Below are 19424 nucleotides of genomic sequence, written 5' to 3' on the forward strand. Positions count from 1 at the left end.
AAAGCCAACAGGGAATTTCAGCCTATGCAGCTTGTAGACAAAACGATAAGCTGATATGCTAAAACCTGACTATCCAGAGAGCAACAAAGAATAGAGAAGAAGAAAGAACTGTATATCTTCCGTGTCACACAACCTTATAGGACACAGAAATCCATCAATTAGAAAGCCATCTAAATTCTATTACCCAAAGCCAAACAGTGATAATGACGTATGAGACAGTAGAAATGGGCTGAATTACTGTCTTCCCCATGGCATACCTATTCCAGATGTGCTCTTTTTCTGCCATATTTTTTTCTAATAAACTCTTATCTTTTATTTCTTATGTCTTACCTGAATTCCTTTTTGCCAGATACCGCATCTAGCCAAGGTTGTATAGCTGCCCTAAACTTTCTGGTAACATGTTTGGTGTACTAGCAGGGAAGTTAGGGATTAGGATCTCTGTATATCTTAGATTCATCATTAGTTACATTACTCTATTTTAGGCGCTGTTACTGGTGTAGAAGCCTCTGAGGTAGATGCCATTATCAACAGGTTAATATACATGAGATAAAAGGAGTCATAAGAGAGTTAGGATAATTTACCCAAAGTCAAAGAGTAACACTAGATTTAAGTTTGAAAGAGATCCCCTTCTCCCAGGCACTGAGGGCTAATGCCTATAATCCAAGCTATTCTGGAGGCTGAGATCTGAGGATCCAGGTTGAATCTAGCCTAGGTAGAAAAGTTTTCAATGAGATTCTTTTTTTTTTACACTTTAAATTTATTTTTTATTTTAATTTTATTGCCAAGGTGGTGTACAGAGGAGTTACAGTTAAATAAGGTCGTGAGTACATTTCTGGTTTCAATGAGATTCTTATCTCCAATTAATTAATAGCCAGAAGTAGCGTTGTGGCTCTGTGGTAGAGCCCTAGCCTTGAGCACAAAGAGGCTAAGGGACAGCACCCAGGCCCTCAGTTCAAGCCCCACAAATGACAAAAAAAAAAAAGATCTCTTTCCCTGATGTATGTAGACAGTGTAATATGAACAGTGAGTTGGCAAGAACTAAAAGAAATGCAAGTCTAAATAAGGGGGGGTGGAGCACAAATGGGGACATGTGACCTTTACTAGCTACATTTCCAGCCCAAGTATTCTACCACAAATAAAAACAAAGCCAGAGGCACAGATTCATTACTATAATTTTAGGAGATTTGGAGACTGAGATGGAGTAGATGTTGGTTTGAGGGTAGTTGGAGTAAAAGTCTCAGAGTCTCCATCTCCAAAATAACCGCAAATAAGCAGGGCTAGAAGCATGGCTAAAATATTTTTTAAGTACTGGCCAACCAAGTAAGAGGAGCAAGCCAGAAGCCCAGAGCTCAAACCCTAGAGACAACAAAAAAGGAAAAGAAAGTATAAAGGCTGTGTACACATGGAATCCTGGCTACTCATTAGCTGGAGGCTGGAAGGTCTTGAATTCTGGGCCAGCTCAGCAAAGTTAGTCTCAAAACCAAAATACAAACAAAATAGCTAGGGATAAAGGCTCAAGTGGTTGGAGTGCAAGCATGAGGCCCTGAGTTCAAATCCCAGTACCACTAAACAAAGGGGAAGAAAAGAAAGAAAATCCACGTGACTAGCTCGTTCTACCGTCTTTACCACATACCGATCATCAGAGGCAGCAAAGTGAGTTCAGAAGACCTGGCAGAGGAGAGGAACGCACACAGGCCAGCTTCCTCTGCCCTAGGGCCCAGGAAACCAGCGGAACGCAGGTGTGCGAGGGCGGGGATCCGGACGAGACCGCTCACCGAGGACTGTCCGGTGGCGGCGGGGGAGCGGTTTAGCGGAGACACCGGGTCGCTCGGAGGCTGGCGCGATGCTCCCGTCTCTGCAGGAGTCGCTGGACGGGGAGGAGAAGGAACTGGAGAGCAGCGAGGAGGGCTGCCTCGCCGAGGAGCGCAGACCCGAGCCGCCGCCCAGCAGCCACTACGGCCTCTACAGCTGCCGCGGAAGCAGGTGCCGGCGCCCGGCCGTCCCCGTGGGCCCGCCGCCCGGTCCTGCACCCCACCCGGGCGCCGGGGCCTGGCAGCTCCCAGAGGCCACCTTCTCTCCCAGCCAAGGTCTCTGGCCCCGGAGGGCCCTTCCGACCACACTCTTCCTCCCAGCTCCTCCCCTGGAGTTCTAAGATTGGCTCAGTCAAGCCTCTGCATACCCCGGCCCCCAGGTCCCCTCAGCCCCTGCCTTGTGATGTGCTGGGTTCTCGAACACCCCCACAGTTTCAGTTGTGTCCTCTGCCTCCGATCATTCATCTCTTTCCCACATTTCCGCCACTCACTGACACCTGATCCCCTCTGTGCTCGCTGCTTTTTTTTTTCCCCCCTCTTGGCTGGGGAGAGGCCAGAATTATAAGGGGGGCTCTCCTGGCCCTCTGAGGTCTGTTTTTTTGTTATTGTTTTGGTGGTTTGTTGTTTTTTAAGAGTTTCCATGAATCTTCTGGATATTAAGCCTTTCCCCTCCACCCCTTAGGTAATTTGGAGGGAGAAGGGGAGGTCTTGTCTGTACTGCTCTATTTGTTTACCTATCATGAGGGTAAGAGATAGATAACCTATATAATCTCACTTTGCAGTTGAGGGGACTCCTTGCCCTTCCCCAGCTTGCCAAGGCTCCTACACGCTGCGTGATTAAGAACCCATAATTGACAGCACTATTGTTTTTGTGGTTTGCAGATTGGCACAGCAACGAGCAGACAGTGATGATGGCACAAATTCAGAAACTCCCTCTGGTGATGATTTCAGGTAAAGACAGCTTAACCATAACCCAGACCTGTACTTTTATCTTCTTTCTGTGCTTTTCTGGCCTGTAGATGTCAGTGAGTACAGTTTCCCCTGAGCTATCCATAACCCACAGTCTATCCCCTAGGAAGCTTTCTTGATTTCCTCATTGACTCTATTCTTTCAAGTTGAGACAGATCCAAATACAGACAGTCCTGTATGATTTGAGTTTCTCGGTTGGAATTGCAGTAAAATATCCAATATCACACGCTATAAAGATTTCAAGTTAAGTGGAGCACTGATGGCTCACATCTGTAATCCCTCCCAATTACTCAGGAGGATATGGCCTGAGGATCTCAATTTAGAGCTAGCCTGGGCAGACAAAGACTCTTAGCTCCAATTAACTACCAAAAAGCCAAAGTAGAGGTGTAGTTCAAATGGTAGAGTGTTAGCCAGGAGTGCAAGCTCCAGTACCAGCACTTATGAAAGTATATATAAATACATACACATGTGTGTGTGTGTCCTGGGGCTTGAACTTAGGGCTTGGGTGCTGTCCCTCAGCCTCTTTGTAGTCAAGGCTAGCGCTCTACCACTTAAGCCACAGTACTGCTTCCAGCTTTTTCTGTGTAGTTTATTGGAGTTAAGAGTCTCACAGACTTTCCTGCCTGGGCTGGCTTTGAACCACAATCCTCAGATGTTAGCCTTCTGAGTAGCTAGGATTACAGGTATGAGCCACCAGGACCCATTAAAGATATAAATTTGAATTGTTGCCTTTGAATATTTAATCTTATAAATTAGTATATGTTATTTGTGCTAAGGTACATTTTCTTTTTTTTCTTTCTTTCTTTTTTTTTGGGGTGGGGTCTGGTCGTGGGGCCTGAACTCTGGGCCTGAGCGCTGTCCCTCAGCTCTTCAGCTCAAGGCTAGAGCTCTACCACTTGAACCACAGCGCCACATCCGGCTTTTTTCTTTTTGCTTATGTGGTGCTGAGGAATCAAACCCAGGGCCTCATGCATGCTAGGCAAGTGCTCTACCACTGAGCCACCTTCCCAGCCCGCAGGTACATTTTCTTCTATGAATATTTTTTATTTTTTTGCCAGTCCTGGGGCTTTAACTCAGGGCCTGGGTGCTGTCCCTGAGCCTCTTTGTGCTCAAGGCTAGTGCTCCACCAGTTGAGCCACAGCACCACTTCCAGCTTTTTCTGTTTATGTGGTACTGAGGAATCAAATCCAGGACTTTATGCATGCTAGGCAAGCACTCTAACACTAAGCCACATTCCCAGCCCTCCTTTGAATATTCTTTAAACCACAGTCTTCTAGGTCTCAGCCTTCTGAGTTGCTAAGATTATAAGCATGAGCCACCAGCACTTTACTAATTGATTCTGAGACAAGATCTTGCTATGTAGTACAGGCTGGCCAGGAACTTTCTATGGGCCCAAACTCTTGGGCCCAAACTATGGGTCTCAAACTCTTAATCCTCCTATTTCAGCCTTCCAAGTACTGGGATTACATGCATGTGCCACTATGAGTAGAAATGAAATTATTTTTATTTTTTAGTCTCAGTTCTGGGGCTTGAACTCAGGGCCTGGGCACTGTCCCTGAGTTTTTGTGCTCAAGGCTAACACTCTACCACTTAAGCCACAGCTCCACTTCCAGTTTTTTTTTTTTTTGGTAGCTACTTGGAGATAAGAGTGTCACAGACTTTGTTGCCTGGGCTAATTTCAGAATTGAAAACTGTAATCCTCAGATCTCAGCCTCCCGAACAGCTAGGTTTATAGGCATGAGACACTGGCATCTTTAATTTATAAACACTAGGTGTTTATTCATGGATAGGAAGTAGTTGGAAGGTTGAGGAAGGAGACAGGAAATAATGATGTATGAGAATCAGTGAGAAAATGTACCGATAACTAGTAAGTAAATAGGACCTGAGGCTAGATCACTTAGATCATTAACTAAACAGGAGGCTCAGTAACAGGTGTGTAGGGTTTCATCCAACCACATTTTATGTGCATAGGTACTGGTGCAGGGTAAATGGAAAGCTAAACTGGTTTTGCTAAGCAAATGCAGTGAGATAGAAACAGCAAAGCAGTTAAAGGAGATTGTGTGCAGTACTCAGTTTCTGTATGAAGATTATTCCTCAGTGAAGCCAAAAGAAAGCAAAACAAGAGTGAGTGCAAGGGGATGATTATACAATGAAAAATGGCCAGTGCAACTCTAATACTGGAGAGAATAAGGTGGAAAGATAGGAATATCTTTTGGTAAGGTAGGTCATACTTGGTAAAATATATTACTAGAGGTACTTAATTTTTTCCATTCTGAGTATGGGATCCAGGGTCTTGAGAATGCTAGGCAAGCCCTCTACCACTGAGCTGTGTCCCCAACTGAGCTAATGCAAATGAGTTTTGTTTTTTTTTTTGGTCTGGTGGGGGTCTGAACTCTGGGCCTGGGCACTGTCCCTCAGCTCTTCAGCTCAAGGCTAGCACTCTACCACTTGAGCCACAGTGCCACTTCCGGCTTTTTTCTTTTTGCTTATGTGGTGCTGAGGAATTGAACCCAGGGCCTCATGCATGCAGGGCAAGTGCTCTACCACTGAGCCACCTTCCCAGCCCCATGAGTTTTTTTTTTTTAACTTACAGCTTAGGATGTTTTAGTCCATGGTTCCTGTTGCCTTTAGGCCCGTGGCCACATATCTCATGGCAGGAGCATGTGGCAAGGGAGCCCAATTATCTTCCGGTAGCTAGGAAGTGAAAGAGGAAGGAGGAAACCAGGGTCCCAATATCATATCTAGTACCTCCAATGACTTAACTTCCTCCCAAAAGGCCCCACCTCCTATAGAACTCACCAACTGACAATAACACCATGGGTTAGGGTCAAAAGTCAAAGCTTTCAGCCAGGTGCTGGTGGCTTACACCAGTAATTCTAGCTACTCAGGAGGATGAGATCTGAGATTGAGGTTGGAAGTCAGCCCAGACAGGAAAGTTTATGAGACTCTGAACTCCAATTACCCATCAGAAAACTAAAAGTAGAGCTGTGGCTGAAAGTGGTAGAGTGCTAGCCTTGAGCAAAAGAGTTCAAGGATGGTACACAGGCCCTGAGTTCAAGCCCTACAACTAACACCCCGGCCTGCCCTCCCCCACCCCCCCAAAAAAAACTTTCAATACATGGGCCTTTAAAGAATATTGTACACCCAAATTATAGCACTCACCAACAGGCAGCCATCTTTCTTAAGTCCTTAAGGGAAATGCTGCCATTGATGATACCATTCTGTCTAATTTACGGGTGTGAATGCACTTATCCACTGGTAAAGAATGTGTGTCTTTCATTGTCAAGCCTCTCCTTGGTGGATACTAATCTGCCATCTGAAGTGGAGCCAGAGCTACGCAGTTTCATTGCTAAGCGTCTTTCGAAAGGAGCAGTCTTTGAAGGGCTGGGTAATGTTGCATCCGTGGAGCTGAGGTAAGTGTTAAATGTGCTGTGTCTTGAGTTTTTGTTTCTGAGCTAAACATGAGAACTGACAAGAAACTCTAAAAGATCTAGGCCTGCAGAGTTCATTTTTGTTTTTCAGCAGCTGAAGCACCAGGCTTCACACAGAAACATTTGTGGTAAAGCATGGCAAATGAATGGTAAAGACACCGGCACGTGGGTTAATTTTGTTCTTAGGAGAAAAGAGTTAAGGGTTCAGTGGTATAGCACTTGCCTAGCATAGCAAGGGCCTGAGAGTTTGATCCCCAGCACTAGACTTTTATCCCCCTGCCCCCTGAAAAAAAAAAGTAATTATCTAAACTGAAATCATAGAGTTTATATAGTTAGAAAAGTGCTTTCATAAGCTTTGATGAAATTCTTATAACGGTGAGATAGACTGATTTTCTTATTTCCATTTTAAAATGAGGAAATCAACTCAAATAAGTTAAATGGAGGCTGGAAATGTGGCTTAGTGGTAGAATGCTTGCCTAGCATGCATGAAGCCCTGGGTTTGATTTCTCAGTACTATATAAACGGAAAAAGCTGGTAGAGGTGCTATGGTTCAAGTGGTAGAGCGCTAGCCTTGAGCAAAAGAAGTTCAGGGACAGCACCCAGGCCCTGAGTTCAAGCCCCAGGACTGGCCAAAAAGAAAAAGAAAAAAATTAAATGGGATGCCCAAGGTCAAAGGGCTTGTTACTTTTTTTTTTTTGGTCAGTCATGGGGCTTGAACCCTGGGTACTGTCCCTGAGCTCTTGAGCTCAAGGCTAGTGTTCTACCACTTTGAGCCACAGCACCACTTCCGGTTTTCTGAAGATTAATTGGGTAAGAGTCTCATGGATTTTCCTCTCCGAGCTGACTTTGAGCCACGATCCTCAGATCTCAGCTAGGGACATGAGCCACCAGTCCCTAGCATAGGACTTGTTACCTTGATGATGTTCAGGCTTAAACATGGGTATCATTAGTTCAATTCCACCCATCTTCCTGTTACACTCCTATTGTAGTGTACTTCAGACCATGAAGTTGAAGTTGGCATTAAGGTCTGAAGATTATTAGGCTGTGGCATGATGATAAGGTCACAGAATAAGCCTGGCACATCTCCCTGCAGCATCCATGATTTATGAGGGTTTAGGAAGAAGGGAAAACATGTACTTACTCTGGTCAGGAGGGAAACTTGCATCTTTTCACATAAGCAGGACAATTCAAAAGTTCACCTCTAGCCGGGCGCTGGTGGCTCAAGCCTGTAATCCTAGCTACTCAGGAGGCTGAGATCTGAGGATCGAGGTTCAAAGCCAGCCCGGGCAGGAGAGACCATGAGACTCCTAATCTCCAATAAACCACCAGAAAACCGGAAGTGGCGCTGTAGCTCAAGTGGTAGAGCGCTCGCCTTGAGCTGAAGAGCTGAGGGACAGCGCCCAGGCCCAGAGTTCAAGCCCCACGACCGACCAAAAAAAAAAAAAAAGTTCACCTCTGTTAGAGGCTGCTTTAATTACCACCCCTCCCCCCCAGGGTGTGTCTCCATGTCTCTTTGCTGTGAGGAGAAAGTTGATAGGAAGTCTGAGAAGATATTAAGTAGTTTATTCCAAAGTTTTGCCAGATCAAGACTACCAGGGCCCAGAGCAGAGCCCAATGAAATGCTTTAGTGCTCAAAACATCTCAGTTTACTTTCACTTTACTGTTTCTTTTCTAGAAGTCCGGGTTACCGAGTTGGTTGTTATTACTGCCTTTTCCAACAAGAAAAATTGCTTCCTGAAACAGCAACAATGGGCTCTGAACATAACCCTTCAGAATATGTGGTCTGTTTTTTAGGAGGGTCTGAAAAGGGCCTCGAGCTATATCCTTTCATTGGTCTTTGAGGGCGTCAGGAGGGAGTATCTCTTAACACTCTCCATATGTGTCTCTACCTTTAAAGGTGTGTTTGAATTTTGTGTCTTCATATGGCATTTGCCGTGGCTGCTTTTAATTTACAGTTTGCATTATTTGGAAGACCCTATATTTCCTGTTAAAGAGATAAAACACTGACTTGATTATTCATCCTTTATTACTTCCTTAAGAACACACGTTCAGGCTTGAATTGGACAAGTACATTCAAGGGCTGAAAATTAACATGAATTGTGAGGTAAGATGACTGACTTAAATTTCATAAGACTGAACTGCTGTTACCTTGCAATAATTATCAAGTCAAATAGATAGCCACAAACTTGGCTAAATTCTAAAAATTTCCCTTGTGGGTTAGCAGACTGGTGCTGGGGTTTTCTTGTGTGTGGTGGTGTTTTTTTTAATGGTACTGCAGTTTGAACTCTACCACTTGATTCATGCCTTTAGCTCAACTTTTTCTTGGTTATTTTGGAGATGGACTCTTGGAATTGTCTCCCAGGCTAGCTTTGAACTGTGGTTCTAAGGTCTTAGTTTCTTGAGTAACTGGAATTGTAGGTGTGAGCCAGTGGCATCCAGGTAGACTGTAGGATTTTTTTGTTTTTGTTGTGTGCCTGTACTGGGGCTTGAACTCAGGGTCTGGGCACAGTTCCTTAGCTTTATCCACTCAAAGCCAGTGCTCTACCACTTGATCCACAGTTCTACTTCTGGCCTTTTGGTGCTTAATTAGAGGTAAGTCTCATAGACTTTCCTGTCAGGGCTGGCTTCACACTGTGATCCTCAGATCTCAGCCTCCTAAGTAGCTAGGATTATAGGTGCAAGCCATCAGCACCCAGCCCAGACTGTATAGTTCTCATGAGTGCTGCAAGTTCCACAGGGCTGCTTTTGATGAATTGACTTTATGAAAAATTCTATGTACTGAGTTCAGTGACATGTCTGGTGAAGAAAAGAATGCCCTTTTTTTTTTGTGGATTGTGGGGCTTGAACTCTGGGCTTGGGCACTGTCCCTGCACTCTTGTTTTTGTTTTTTTTGGTCTGGTCGTGGGGCCTGAACTCTAGGCCTGGGCGCTGTCCCTCAGCTCTTCAGCTCAAGGCTAACACTCTACCACGTGAGCCACAGTGCCACTTCCAGCTTTTTTTTTTCTGCTTATGTGGTGCTGAGGAATCGAACCCAGGGCCTCATGCATGCAAGGCAAGTGCTCTACCACTGAGCCAACTTCCCAGCCCTGTCCCTGCACTCTTCAGCTCAAGGCAAGCACTCTACCACTTGAGCCACAGTGACACTTCCGGTTTTCTAGTGGTTTATTAGAGATAAGAGTCTCACGGACTTTCCTGCCTGGGCTGGCTTTGAACCATGATCCTCAGATCTCAGCCTCCTGAGTAGCTAGGATTACAGGCGTGAGCCACGGGCACCCGGCCCCTTTTCTTATTTATAGGCACATCACATTTGTACTTCGGTTAGAATTAATGGTCCATACAGTTGCTGGCACCAGAAATATGCTGTGCAACATTATAACTGCCCTTGAACTTATCAAAGATTGAAGAAGTGTCCCATTTTTATTCATCAGTCCTTTATGAATTAGATATAGCGATATTGATTAAATTATCCAGACCTTTTAAAAATTGCTTTCACCGTGCACGTTGTTACAAGTTATGACTCTTATAAATTACATGTAGTAATGGTTCTTTTCCCTTGTCACAAACAAGATAATGAAGGAAAGAAAAGGATGAAATCAAGAGTGAGCCAGGGGGACTGAGCAGGTGGCTCAGTGGTAGAGCGCTTGCCTTGCATACACAAGGCCCTGGGTTCCATTCCTCGGCACCAAATAAGCAAAAAGAAAAAAGCCGGAAGTAGTGCTGTGGCTCTGGTGGTAGAGGGCTAGCCTTTAGCTGAAGAGCTGAGGGACAGCGCCCAGGCCCAGAGTTCAGACCCCATGACCGGACCCAAAAAAAAAAAAAGGTGAAGATTACAGTGTGGAGGTGCTACCCTCCCTGATAAGAGGTCGTCTTGTGCGACACTGGTCCCTAGAGCCACACACCCAAAAAAGCCCTTGGGGGAACGTGACAGTTGGACTCAGCCTCAATACTTTTTTTTTGTTCGTTGGTGAGGCTTGAACTCTGGGCTTGGGTGCTGTCCCTTAGCTCTTCAGCTCAAGGTGAATGTTCTACCTCTTGAGCCACAGGGCCACTTCAGTTTTCTGAGTGGTTTATTGGAGATTAGAGTCTCTCAGCCTTTTCTGCTTGGGCTGGCTTTGAACTGTAATCCTCAAATCTCAGCCTCGTGAGTTCAAATCTCAGCCTCCTGAGTAGTTAGAATTACAGGTGTCACACCTGCCTGGCAGCCTCAATACTTTGATGAGTCACTTGTATCCTTCCTTCTTTTCATTTTCAGTACAGATTTTCTGCATTTCTTTGGGGAGTGGCTCAAATGATAGAGGACCTCCCTAACAGGAGACCTTGAGTTCAAACACCAATAACACCAAATTCTCTGCATTTCTTCAATTGTTGTGTAGTAAATAAGCTTGAGTTCTGTGTACTTCAGACACACTGCCAGGTACTGGGGAGGTGAGAGTGAAAGGGAAAGATGTCTGTCCCAATTGATTTTAACACCAAGGCTACAGTTAAGAATATGGTGTCCACTAAGATTTATATGGTCTTAAAGCAAATGACATTCTCTCTTGATGTAGGAAAGTGGTCTGGAGAACCAAGTAAAGTCCTATCTGAACAGCTGGTTTGAAGATGTTGTATGCCCAATTCAAAGGGTGGTTCTTCTCTTTCAGGAGAAACTTACCTTCCTGCTGCATGCTGTAAGTGTTACCCAAACAAAGAGTAGTCTCTTAATGGTGAAGCACTTTGGCAGAGTTTGTATTCATTTTTCTCTGAATATTCATTTAAGTTATGCTTGCTGTCAAGATAGACCACACTGTTTACTCAGATCTTAATAGTAAGTAGAATTGAATGGCAAATGCTAGTGGAGGTTTCCTAATCAGATAAAATGTTTTAAAATAATTACTATTTGAAATAATCTCAGAGCTATATAATTTCCAAAACATTTTGAGAAAACAAACACAAAACACCAAAATGGTCTTATTCTTGAACACAGCTCTGGAGAACTCATAGGCAAAAAGGTAGAGTTTAATCCTAAGTGGCTGCTCCTGGAAAGATGAAAAGTATGTATCAATCATGCTTTATTTTTCTCTTATAGGCTTTGAGTTATACTCCTGTTGAGGTTAAAGAATCAGATGACAAAACAAAGAGGGACATTAACAGGTAATGAAGATTGTGCAGCAACAAGCTTTTCTACAGCTAGCCTGATTAAGTTTTTAACCCTGCAGTGCAGGATGAACTTAATTTCTTCCTCCCATTCTGCAATATGTTTGTGGAAAAGGACTTGCTCTGTGTGGCAGGTTTCTGAGTGTCGCCAGTCTCGAAGGACTCATTCATGAAGGCACCATGACATCATTGTGTATGGCCATGACGGAGGAGCAGCACAAGTCTGTGCTCATAGACTGCAGCGGCTCCCAACCTCAGTTCCACAATGCGGGTGAGTTGACTTCCTGGACCTCTTGTGAGTCTTGTCTTTGTACTTTGAACACATAATACCTACATATCCTCTTGCAGTTTGTTCATGTGCATGGAAATCAAGAGAGGCCTAGGGTCCCACTCTTAGGCATATAAAGAAACACATAGGCTGGACAGTGGTGGCTCACACCTGTACATCCTAGCTAGTCAGGACCATAAGTTCCAAAGATCGAGATTCAATGAAGCCAGTCTGGGCAGGAAAGTCCATGAGACCTTTATCTCTAACCAGAAAAAGGCAGAAGTAGAGTTGTGGCTCAAGTGGTGGAATGTTAGCCTTGAGCAAAAAAAAAAAACCAAGAAAGAGCAAAAGGCCCTGAGTTCAAGCCCCAGTACCATCACAAAAAAAGAAAAAAAAGAAAGTCATGGCTGCATACAAGGAGACAAAAAGAAAAAATGCTCATAAAGGCATTATCTGAAATAAAAAACAAAGAATTGGAAGCAACTTAAATGTTTATCAACAGGAAACTGACAAATTGCTAATTCGTGCAAGGGAGCAGTTACAACTGTGTTAGTATAGCTCTCAAACATATTATCTAGTAGATCAATCATTAAAGAAAAATACATAAAGGCTTTAACATGTGTGAAATAATACTGTTAAAGCTTAACAATACTAAGTTAGGCAGCAGCAGTTTAACAAAATATATGGGAGATGTGACTAAGGACAGACCTATGGGGAATGTGGGCCACTGTGGTATTTTTTCCCTTTTGTGATCGTCCTGGGTCTTAAATTCAGGGTCTGGGCACTGTCCCTTAGTTTTTGTGCTCAAGGCTAGCCCTCTACCATTTGAACCACAGCTTCATTTCGCTTTTTTGGAAGTTGATTCTGATGATAAGAGTCTCACAAACATTCCTGTCCAGGCTGGAACTGCAATCCTCAGATTGCAGTAGCTAGGATTATAGGCATGAGCCAGTGGCACCACTCTTACTCTGGTATTTCTTAGCCATGTGGTAAGGTACACTCTTTTTTTAGACCACAACACAAGTCTTAAGCAGTTGTGTTTTTTAAATACCTTGTGCTTTGTAGGATTTCATTTTCTTTTATTTCTCCAAAATATTTTATAGGAAGCAACCGGTTTTGTGAGGACTGGATGCAAGCTTTTTTAAATGGCACTGAAGGGGGCAACCCTTTTCTCTTCAGACAAGTACTGGAGAACTTTAAGCTAAAGGTAATTAGTTTATTGGCTAATTGGCTGTATGTCAAGGGCCACATACAATTTTAATCTGTACTAGTGATAGAATAACAAATATGCTTTCCAGCTGTTTTATTCATTATTAAATGGGCCATCTCTAAAATATGAATCATAAGAAGGTATTTATCTTCATTTTTCAGTAGCTTCTACATGTAAATAGTTTCATTTCCAATAAATTGGGTTGAATGGTTGTTTATATTTAAGGGACCTCAAGCTTTAAATTTATGTTGTACCTTAGTTACAAAGCACAAGCAAAGGCTGGGAAGGTGGCTAAGTGGTAGAGCGCTTGCCTTGCATGCATGAGGCCCTGGGTTCAATTCCTCAGCACCACATAACCTAAAAGAAAAAAGCCAGAAGTGGTGCTGTGACTCAAGTGGTAGAGCGCTAGCCTTGAGCTGAAGAGCTGAGGGACAGCGCCCAGGCCCAGAGTTCAGGCCCCACGACCAGACCCAAAAAAAACCCCAAAAAAACAAAACACAAGCAAGTAATTCAGGCTGAGACTAGAGTCACACGCTGGACACAGTCCTTACCCTGCCTGGTGTGCTAGAGTTCTCAGACAGAATCTGCTGGTCTTGACTCACTGGTGGGAGTAGACTGTGTCCCCATTAGCGTCTAGATCAGAAACATGCCTCTATGCATCCTAGAGTTTTAGTTAGCAGGCCCCTTTCCTCATTATGCTTAGGGAGCTGTTATCTGGTATTTACTATGGCATACTCAAATCTTTTACAAAAAAATAAAAAATAAATACAGAATTCTAATAGGGATAGGTCCTCACCTTAGCAAAAAAAAAAAAAATTTTTTTTTTGGTGCCAGTCCAGGGCTTGAACTGGGACTGGACATTGTTATGGAACTTTTTTTGCCCAGGGCTAAGCACTCTACTGCTTGAGCCACAGTTCCACTTCAAGTTTTTCGTTGGTTAATCGGAAATAAAGAGTCTCACAGACTGCCCAGGCTGGTTTTGAATCTTGATGCTCCGATCTCAGACTCCTAAGTAGCAAGAATCACAAGACTGAGCCACCTGTGCCCATCTACATTTTTAATTTCAATGAATTTAAGTAAAACTTTTATTCCGCCAAGGCATATTAGCAATAAAAAAAGATGGAAATATTTATTCTTAGTAGTTTATTCTTTTTGTTCTTTAATTTTTTAAATGTATCTTCAAGTAGTTGTACAGAGGGGTTTCAATATGATAGAAATATTTAAAAAGCTAACATCTCACAGCATGTTCTCAACTAGATAGGTTATTTTTTTTTCATTATTTCACTAAACACTTATTTAACCAGGCAATTTGTTTCTAGGCCATACAAGACACAAACAATTTGAAGAGGTTTATACGGCAGGCAGAAATGAACCATTATGCTTTGTTTAAATGTTATATGTTCCTGAAGAACTGTGGGAGTGGAGATGTCCTTTTGAAGATTGTGAAAGTGGAACATGAAGAAATGCCTGAAGCTAAAAGTGTGGTAGCTGTCCTTGAAGAATTCATGAAAGAATCTCTTCCCCGAAGTTTTTGATCATGTTTTGAAATAACTCTTCATGAAGTTGTATATTTGTTTGAATCATCAGTTGTCATTGTTCATAGAGTTCCTATTTAAGGTGATCTTAAACCTACCAAATTCTTTCTTTTTACACTTTTGCCATTTAACTTAATTAAACATAACAATCTGAGGAATATCTTCACTGAATTGTAGATAGGTCTGTGTTAGAGTTGTAGAATTTTAAGTACATTGCTGGACCTATTCTAAACTTCAGGAATTTATTGCCTGAGATTATACAGCAAATGATCCATTCCAGAAAAATCACAGTACTTGTCTCTTAACAGATTGAATCATCTTAAAAAATGTAACCCCAGCCCAGCACTGGTGGCTCACGCCTGTAATCTTAGCTACTCAGGAGGCTGAGATCTGAGGATCGTGGTTTAAAACCAGCCTGGGCAGGAAAGACTGTGAGACTCCTATCTCCAATAAACCACCAGAAAACCGGAAGTGGCGCTGTAGCTCAAGTGGTCGTTCGCCTTGAGCTGAAGAGCTGAGGGACAGCACCCAGGCCCAGAGTTCAAGCCCCATGACCGACCCAAAAAAAAAAAATGTAACCCCAACCAGGGGATGTGGCATATAACTGTAATCCCAACACTCTGGACCTAGAAGCAAGTCAGTCACAAGTTGCAGGCAGTCAGGCTAGCCTGAGATCTACAGTGAGATCTTGCCTCCAAACATAAGTAATCATAGTCAGGACAGATTATCACAGTGACACTATTTCAAAGAGTAATTTATGCATCCTGAGTGTGCTTGATACCTTTTTTTTTTGTCTGATTGATACTTGGCATGGATGATGAAGCTAGCTTTTAAGTCAATATGCAAATAAATCATGAGTATGTAAGAAATTAAATGAGCTTTAAAAATAGATGCACTAGCTTCAAGATAAAACATTATGCGTAATGGAAAGCTACTGCAGAATTGGCCCCCATCACCACTTTATTCATTTGTTTACAGGTATTTGTTGACAACAGGTTTTTGTTTGTTTTTTGTTGTTGGAGGTACTGGGGTTTGAACTTGAGAGCCTTGAGCTTGGATTGTTATTTTTCGAATATGGTCTCACACTCTACTCAGGCAGGCTTGGATGGTGACTCCTACTTATGCCGTTTGCATAGCTGGGAATAGAGGTATGAGCAACTCCACCTTTTTTGGGGGGGGGATGGGGGAGGGCGGGGAAGGGTCCCAGAACTAGGGCTTAAACTCATGCTCTCACTCAGTTGTTTGTATATGTGTACGTGCATGCATTTGTGTGCATGTACACCAGTTCTGGGGCGTGAACTCAGGGCCTGGGTACTGTTCTAAGCTTCTTTTGCTCAAGGCTAATGGTCTACTATTTGAGCCAGAGTTCTGGTTTTGGGGAGGGTAGTTGAGAGTTAATAGTCTCACAGACTTTACTGCTCAGGCAGTCTTTGAACAGCAGTCCTTAGATCTCAACTTCCTGACTAGCTAGGAAGACAGGCATGAGCCACCAGTGCTTAGCAACCTCTCTGAGAAATGAAAATGCTGAGATTTTTAAAGTGTTTAGGAAAGAAACAATACAAACACATTTCATAAGCAAACTATAACAAGGAATTCCAGTCTTAGCAGAGTTAGTGATTTTAGGTTTTTTTGTACTTTTGTTATCAGCCTGTTTTACTCTGAATCAACTGAAAGTGCCCTCGTCTAATAATTTATAATTCTCAACTGTAGCCACATACTCTACATAGCTCTTTAATAAATTCATTTGATAATGATTTTTGTTTAGAAGATCAGAAGTCCTGTGTTCTTATTGCCTTTGGAACTCTCCAAGGAACACAGACTCTAAAACAGAAATCCTCTAACTGCTCTAAGTTTTTAACTTCCCAAATGACTGCTTTCTCCTTTATGTAAGTCAGTCTAGAGACATGATTCACCAGCCTTTTCCTTTAACGAGAAATACTATTCAGGATCTTTGTGAATGCTTTCATATGGTTTTAAAGTTTAATAACTTGGATTATAGGCAGTGTAGAAAAAAAATCTAAACATCTTTTATAGCATTCAGGATGACTATGAGAAATTAGCCATTTTATGACACTATTCTTGAATCTAGCCTTTTTCTAATGCACTTAATTGCCTACTTGTAATTTTTGTTTGTTTTAAAATGAGCAACATTAGGACATCAACATTTTGAGTCTGGAAAACATATTTTTCACTTTCAGATGTATATGCCAATGATCCAACGATCTATGTTGTAATGGTATTTTAAAAGCAAATGTAGCTGGGCATAGTGGCTCTTGCCTGTAATCCTACTCAAGAGGCTGAAGTCTGAGGATCACCATTGAAAGTCAGCCTGGGCAGGAAAGTATGAGACATTTATCTCCAGTTAACCATGAGAAAACTGGAAGTGGAGCTGTGGCTCAAAGCAGTAGAACTCTAGTCTTGAGCAAAAGAGCTCATGGATAGTGCCCAGGCCCTGAGTTCAAGCCCCACAATTGACAAAAGTAATCATAAAGTAAATAAATGTATTATCTATGTTAAATCATTTGTAGATATAGGCAAGGTATAATTATAGATTCTCTGTGTGTATATATGTATATTTTTAATGTAGTCTCACTACATTAGAATAGGCTTTTTTTTTACATCTATGACAAAGTATCACTGTTCTAGAGAAGAAAAATGTGATAGAACTGAATATCTTGTGGGTCATGAGACAAGTAAGAACTCATGACCAGAAGCATATACGATATTCAAATTTTAGTAAGCTAATGCGTTTTTAGTTTTAAGTCTTTGTTCAGACATTCAATAATGTTTTATGTGCATGCAATAAACACATAGGAAAATGTATATTTGTCATGTATTCATGATTTGCTCATCTGCATATTTGTAATAATAAAGCATAGCTTCTAATCAAGGCAAATAATTTTTACCTAATTTCACTTTCTTTTTTTGGTCATGGGGTTTGAACTCTGGGCCTGGGTGCATGAGACCAGCAATCTACTGCTGAGCTGCCTTCCCAGCCCCATCCTCTCATTATTAACCTTACCAAATGTTTGTCCTCCACCTCAGGATCACTTTGCCAGATGCTTTGAAAGTCTGAAGGCTTTTCAGAAGATTCAGTTACTAGGGGCTGGGAAGGTAGCTCAGTGGTAGAGTGCTTCCCTTATATGCATGAGGCCCTAGGTTCAATTCCGCGGCACCACATAAGCAGAAAAAAGCCGGAAGTGGCACTGTGGCTCAAGTGATAGAACACTAGCCTTGAGCTGAGGAGTTGAGGGACAGTGCCCAGGCCCAGAGTTCTAGCCCATGACTGACAAAAAAATAAATAAATAAATAAATTCAGTTTTTAGGACATTTTCCTTGCCATGTCTTCTCAATCGAAGGAAACCCCGTGTCTTCAATGAGTCTTACCACTTGGAGGTCTGAGAAGGCAGCTCAGTTCTCCAACTGCCTCACAGACTGTCGACTTGGCATAAATACCTAGATTCTGGAAACCAGGATGAATTGGAAGTAGGAATGGGTTGACATCTGTTGAGTTTTTGTAAACTACTTCTGGCAGGACTCACAGTGAAGAGTCTAAGTGAACTCTGAGCAACTGTCCCAAAGTTCGTTATTGTTATAGGATGACCCTAAGCCTGATGCCATGAGACTGGCTCTTTTAACAAATACCATGACAATGTCTACATGCTCAGTGTCCTTGAGGTTTTGTGTAAATATCTGTGGGCCAAGATTTTTTTTGGGGGGGTCCAGTCGTGGGGCCTGAACTCTGGGCTTGGGTGCTGTCCCCCAGCTCTTCAGCTCAAGGCTAGAGCTCTACCACTTGAGCCACAGCACCACTTCTGGCTTTTTTCTTTTTGCTTATGTGGTGCTGAGGAATCGAACATGCAAGGCAAGCGCTCTACCACTGAGCCACCTTCCCAGCCCCTGGGCCAAGATTTTTTTTTTTTTTGTCGGTCATGGGGCTTGAACTCTGGGCCTGGGCGCTGTCCCTCAGCTCTTCAGCTCAAGGCGAGCGCTCTACCACTTGAGCTACAGCGCCACTTCCGGTTTTCTGGTGGTTTATTGGAGATAGGAGTCTCACAGTCTTTCCTGCCCAGGCTGGCTTTGAACCACGATTCTCAGATCTCAGCCTCCTGAGTAGCTAGGATTACAGGCGTGAGCCACCGGCGCCCGCTTGGACCAAGGTATTTTTATGTGAATAATTTTGTGTTTTTTTACTGGGATGAGCAATCATACTGCACAAAAGAATTCAGTGAGTCAGGGCAGGTGAAGGACCACCAAATCAGGAAGACTGGTGCCACGCACTAATGCCTCCTCTACTTCACAGATCACTCTCCCCCCCCCCCCCCCCCCCCCCCCTGACCCCAGGTGTAGAGGAAACAGGCTCCCACTTCAGCCCTTCAGGACACTTTCTAAAGAACCAGTGACAAACACACACACACACACACACACAAACAACCTTTAATGGAATTTGTGCTCAAATAATATATTACAACAAAAATATACAGAATGTACACAATACAAAAATATTTAGAAACCAACATTGCAGCTTGTGTTTTGTTCTTCCCACTTAACAAGGTCCTCAGAGGGGCAGTTCACAATGGGGCACTGTTTTTAAGGCAGAGGAGAATGGGTGCTTAGTGCTCAACAGCCAGCCCTGAGAGCAACATGAATGATGCAGAAAGAGCTCCCACTGTACCAGACAATCTACATTATCTACAAACCGAATTGGATGCCTGAGGAACGATCTGGGTTTAGTGAGCAATGGCTTCCCTAATCCTTTGGGCAAGAATGGTTTGCATGGAAATTGAGAGTCTCATTAGCTGGAAAAAGAGCCTCATTTGGGAGTTTTTCCTAATTACAAAAGGAATGATAGATGGTGCTGTTAAAGTGAAATTTCTCCTTTGAAGGCCTGTTTTTTTCCCTTCTCCATTTTCTGTGGTTTCTCTCCTGTTTAAAGACTCTAAGGCTGTCCTGTGGATAAAAGGCCAACCTACCTCCACCGGTCTGAACATCTGCACTGCTTCACATCCCAACATCCTGGCTGGCAGCCACATTTGAGAAAGGAGTAGGGTATGTGAACAAAGCTAG

At 43.0% G+C, this 19424-nt stretch overlaps 1 protein-coding gene across 1 annotated transcript; it reads left to right on the top strand.

The window, feature by feature from the left end:
• The first annotated feature begins 1815 nt into the window (after positions 1-1815).
• LOC105985737 (chromosome unknown open reading frame, human C17orf75) lies at positions 1816-14515 on the top strand. Its single transcript, XM_013016376.1, has 10 exons — positions 1816-1983; positions 2694-2762; positions 6068-6193; positions 7887-8030; positions 8258-8315; positions 10759-10878; positions 11277-11341; positions 11479-11615; positions 12716-12819; positions 14142-14515. The coding sequence occupies exons 1-10, from the start codon at positions 1844-1846 to the stop codon at positions 14355-14357; spliced, it is 1179 nt and encodes a 392-aa protein (XP_012871830.1). The 5' UTR covers positions 1816-1843; the 3' UTR covers positions 14358-14515.
• The last annotated feature ends 4909 nt before the right edge of the window (positions 14516-19424 follow it).

This window comes from Dipodomys ordii, unplaced genomic scaffold (assembly GCF_000151885.1).
Source record: "Dipodomys ordii isolate 6190 unplaced genomic scaffold, Dord_2.0 Scaffold31, whole genome shotgun sequence".
NCBI lineage: Eukaryota > Metazoa > Chordata > Mammalia > Rodentia > Heteromyidae > Dipodomys > Dipodomys ordii.

What these genes read in the sequence shown, in the direction of transcription:
- LOC105985737 (XM_013016376.1), top strand. Translation starts at nt 1,844, where the DNA reads ATGCTCCCGTCTCTGCAGGAGTCGCTGGACGGGGAGGAGAAGGAACTG. An exon ending in AAATTAACATGAATTGTGAG is followed by an intron (nt 8,316 to 10,758) that starts GTAAGATGACTG and finishes CTCTTGATGTAG; the next exon opens with GAAAGTGGTCTGGAGAACCA. An exon ending in TGGAGAACTTTAAGCTAAAG is followed by an intron (nt 12,820 to 14,141) that starts GTAATTAGTTTA and finishes ATTTGTTTCTAG; the next exon opens with GCCATACAAGACACAAACAA.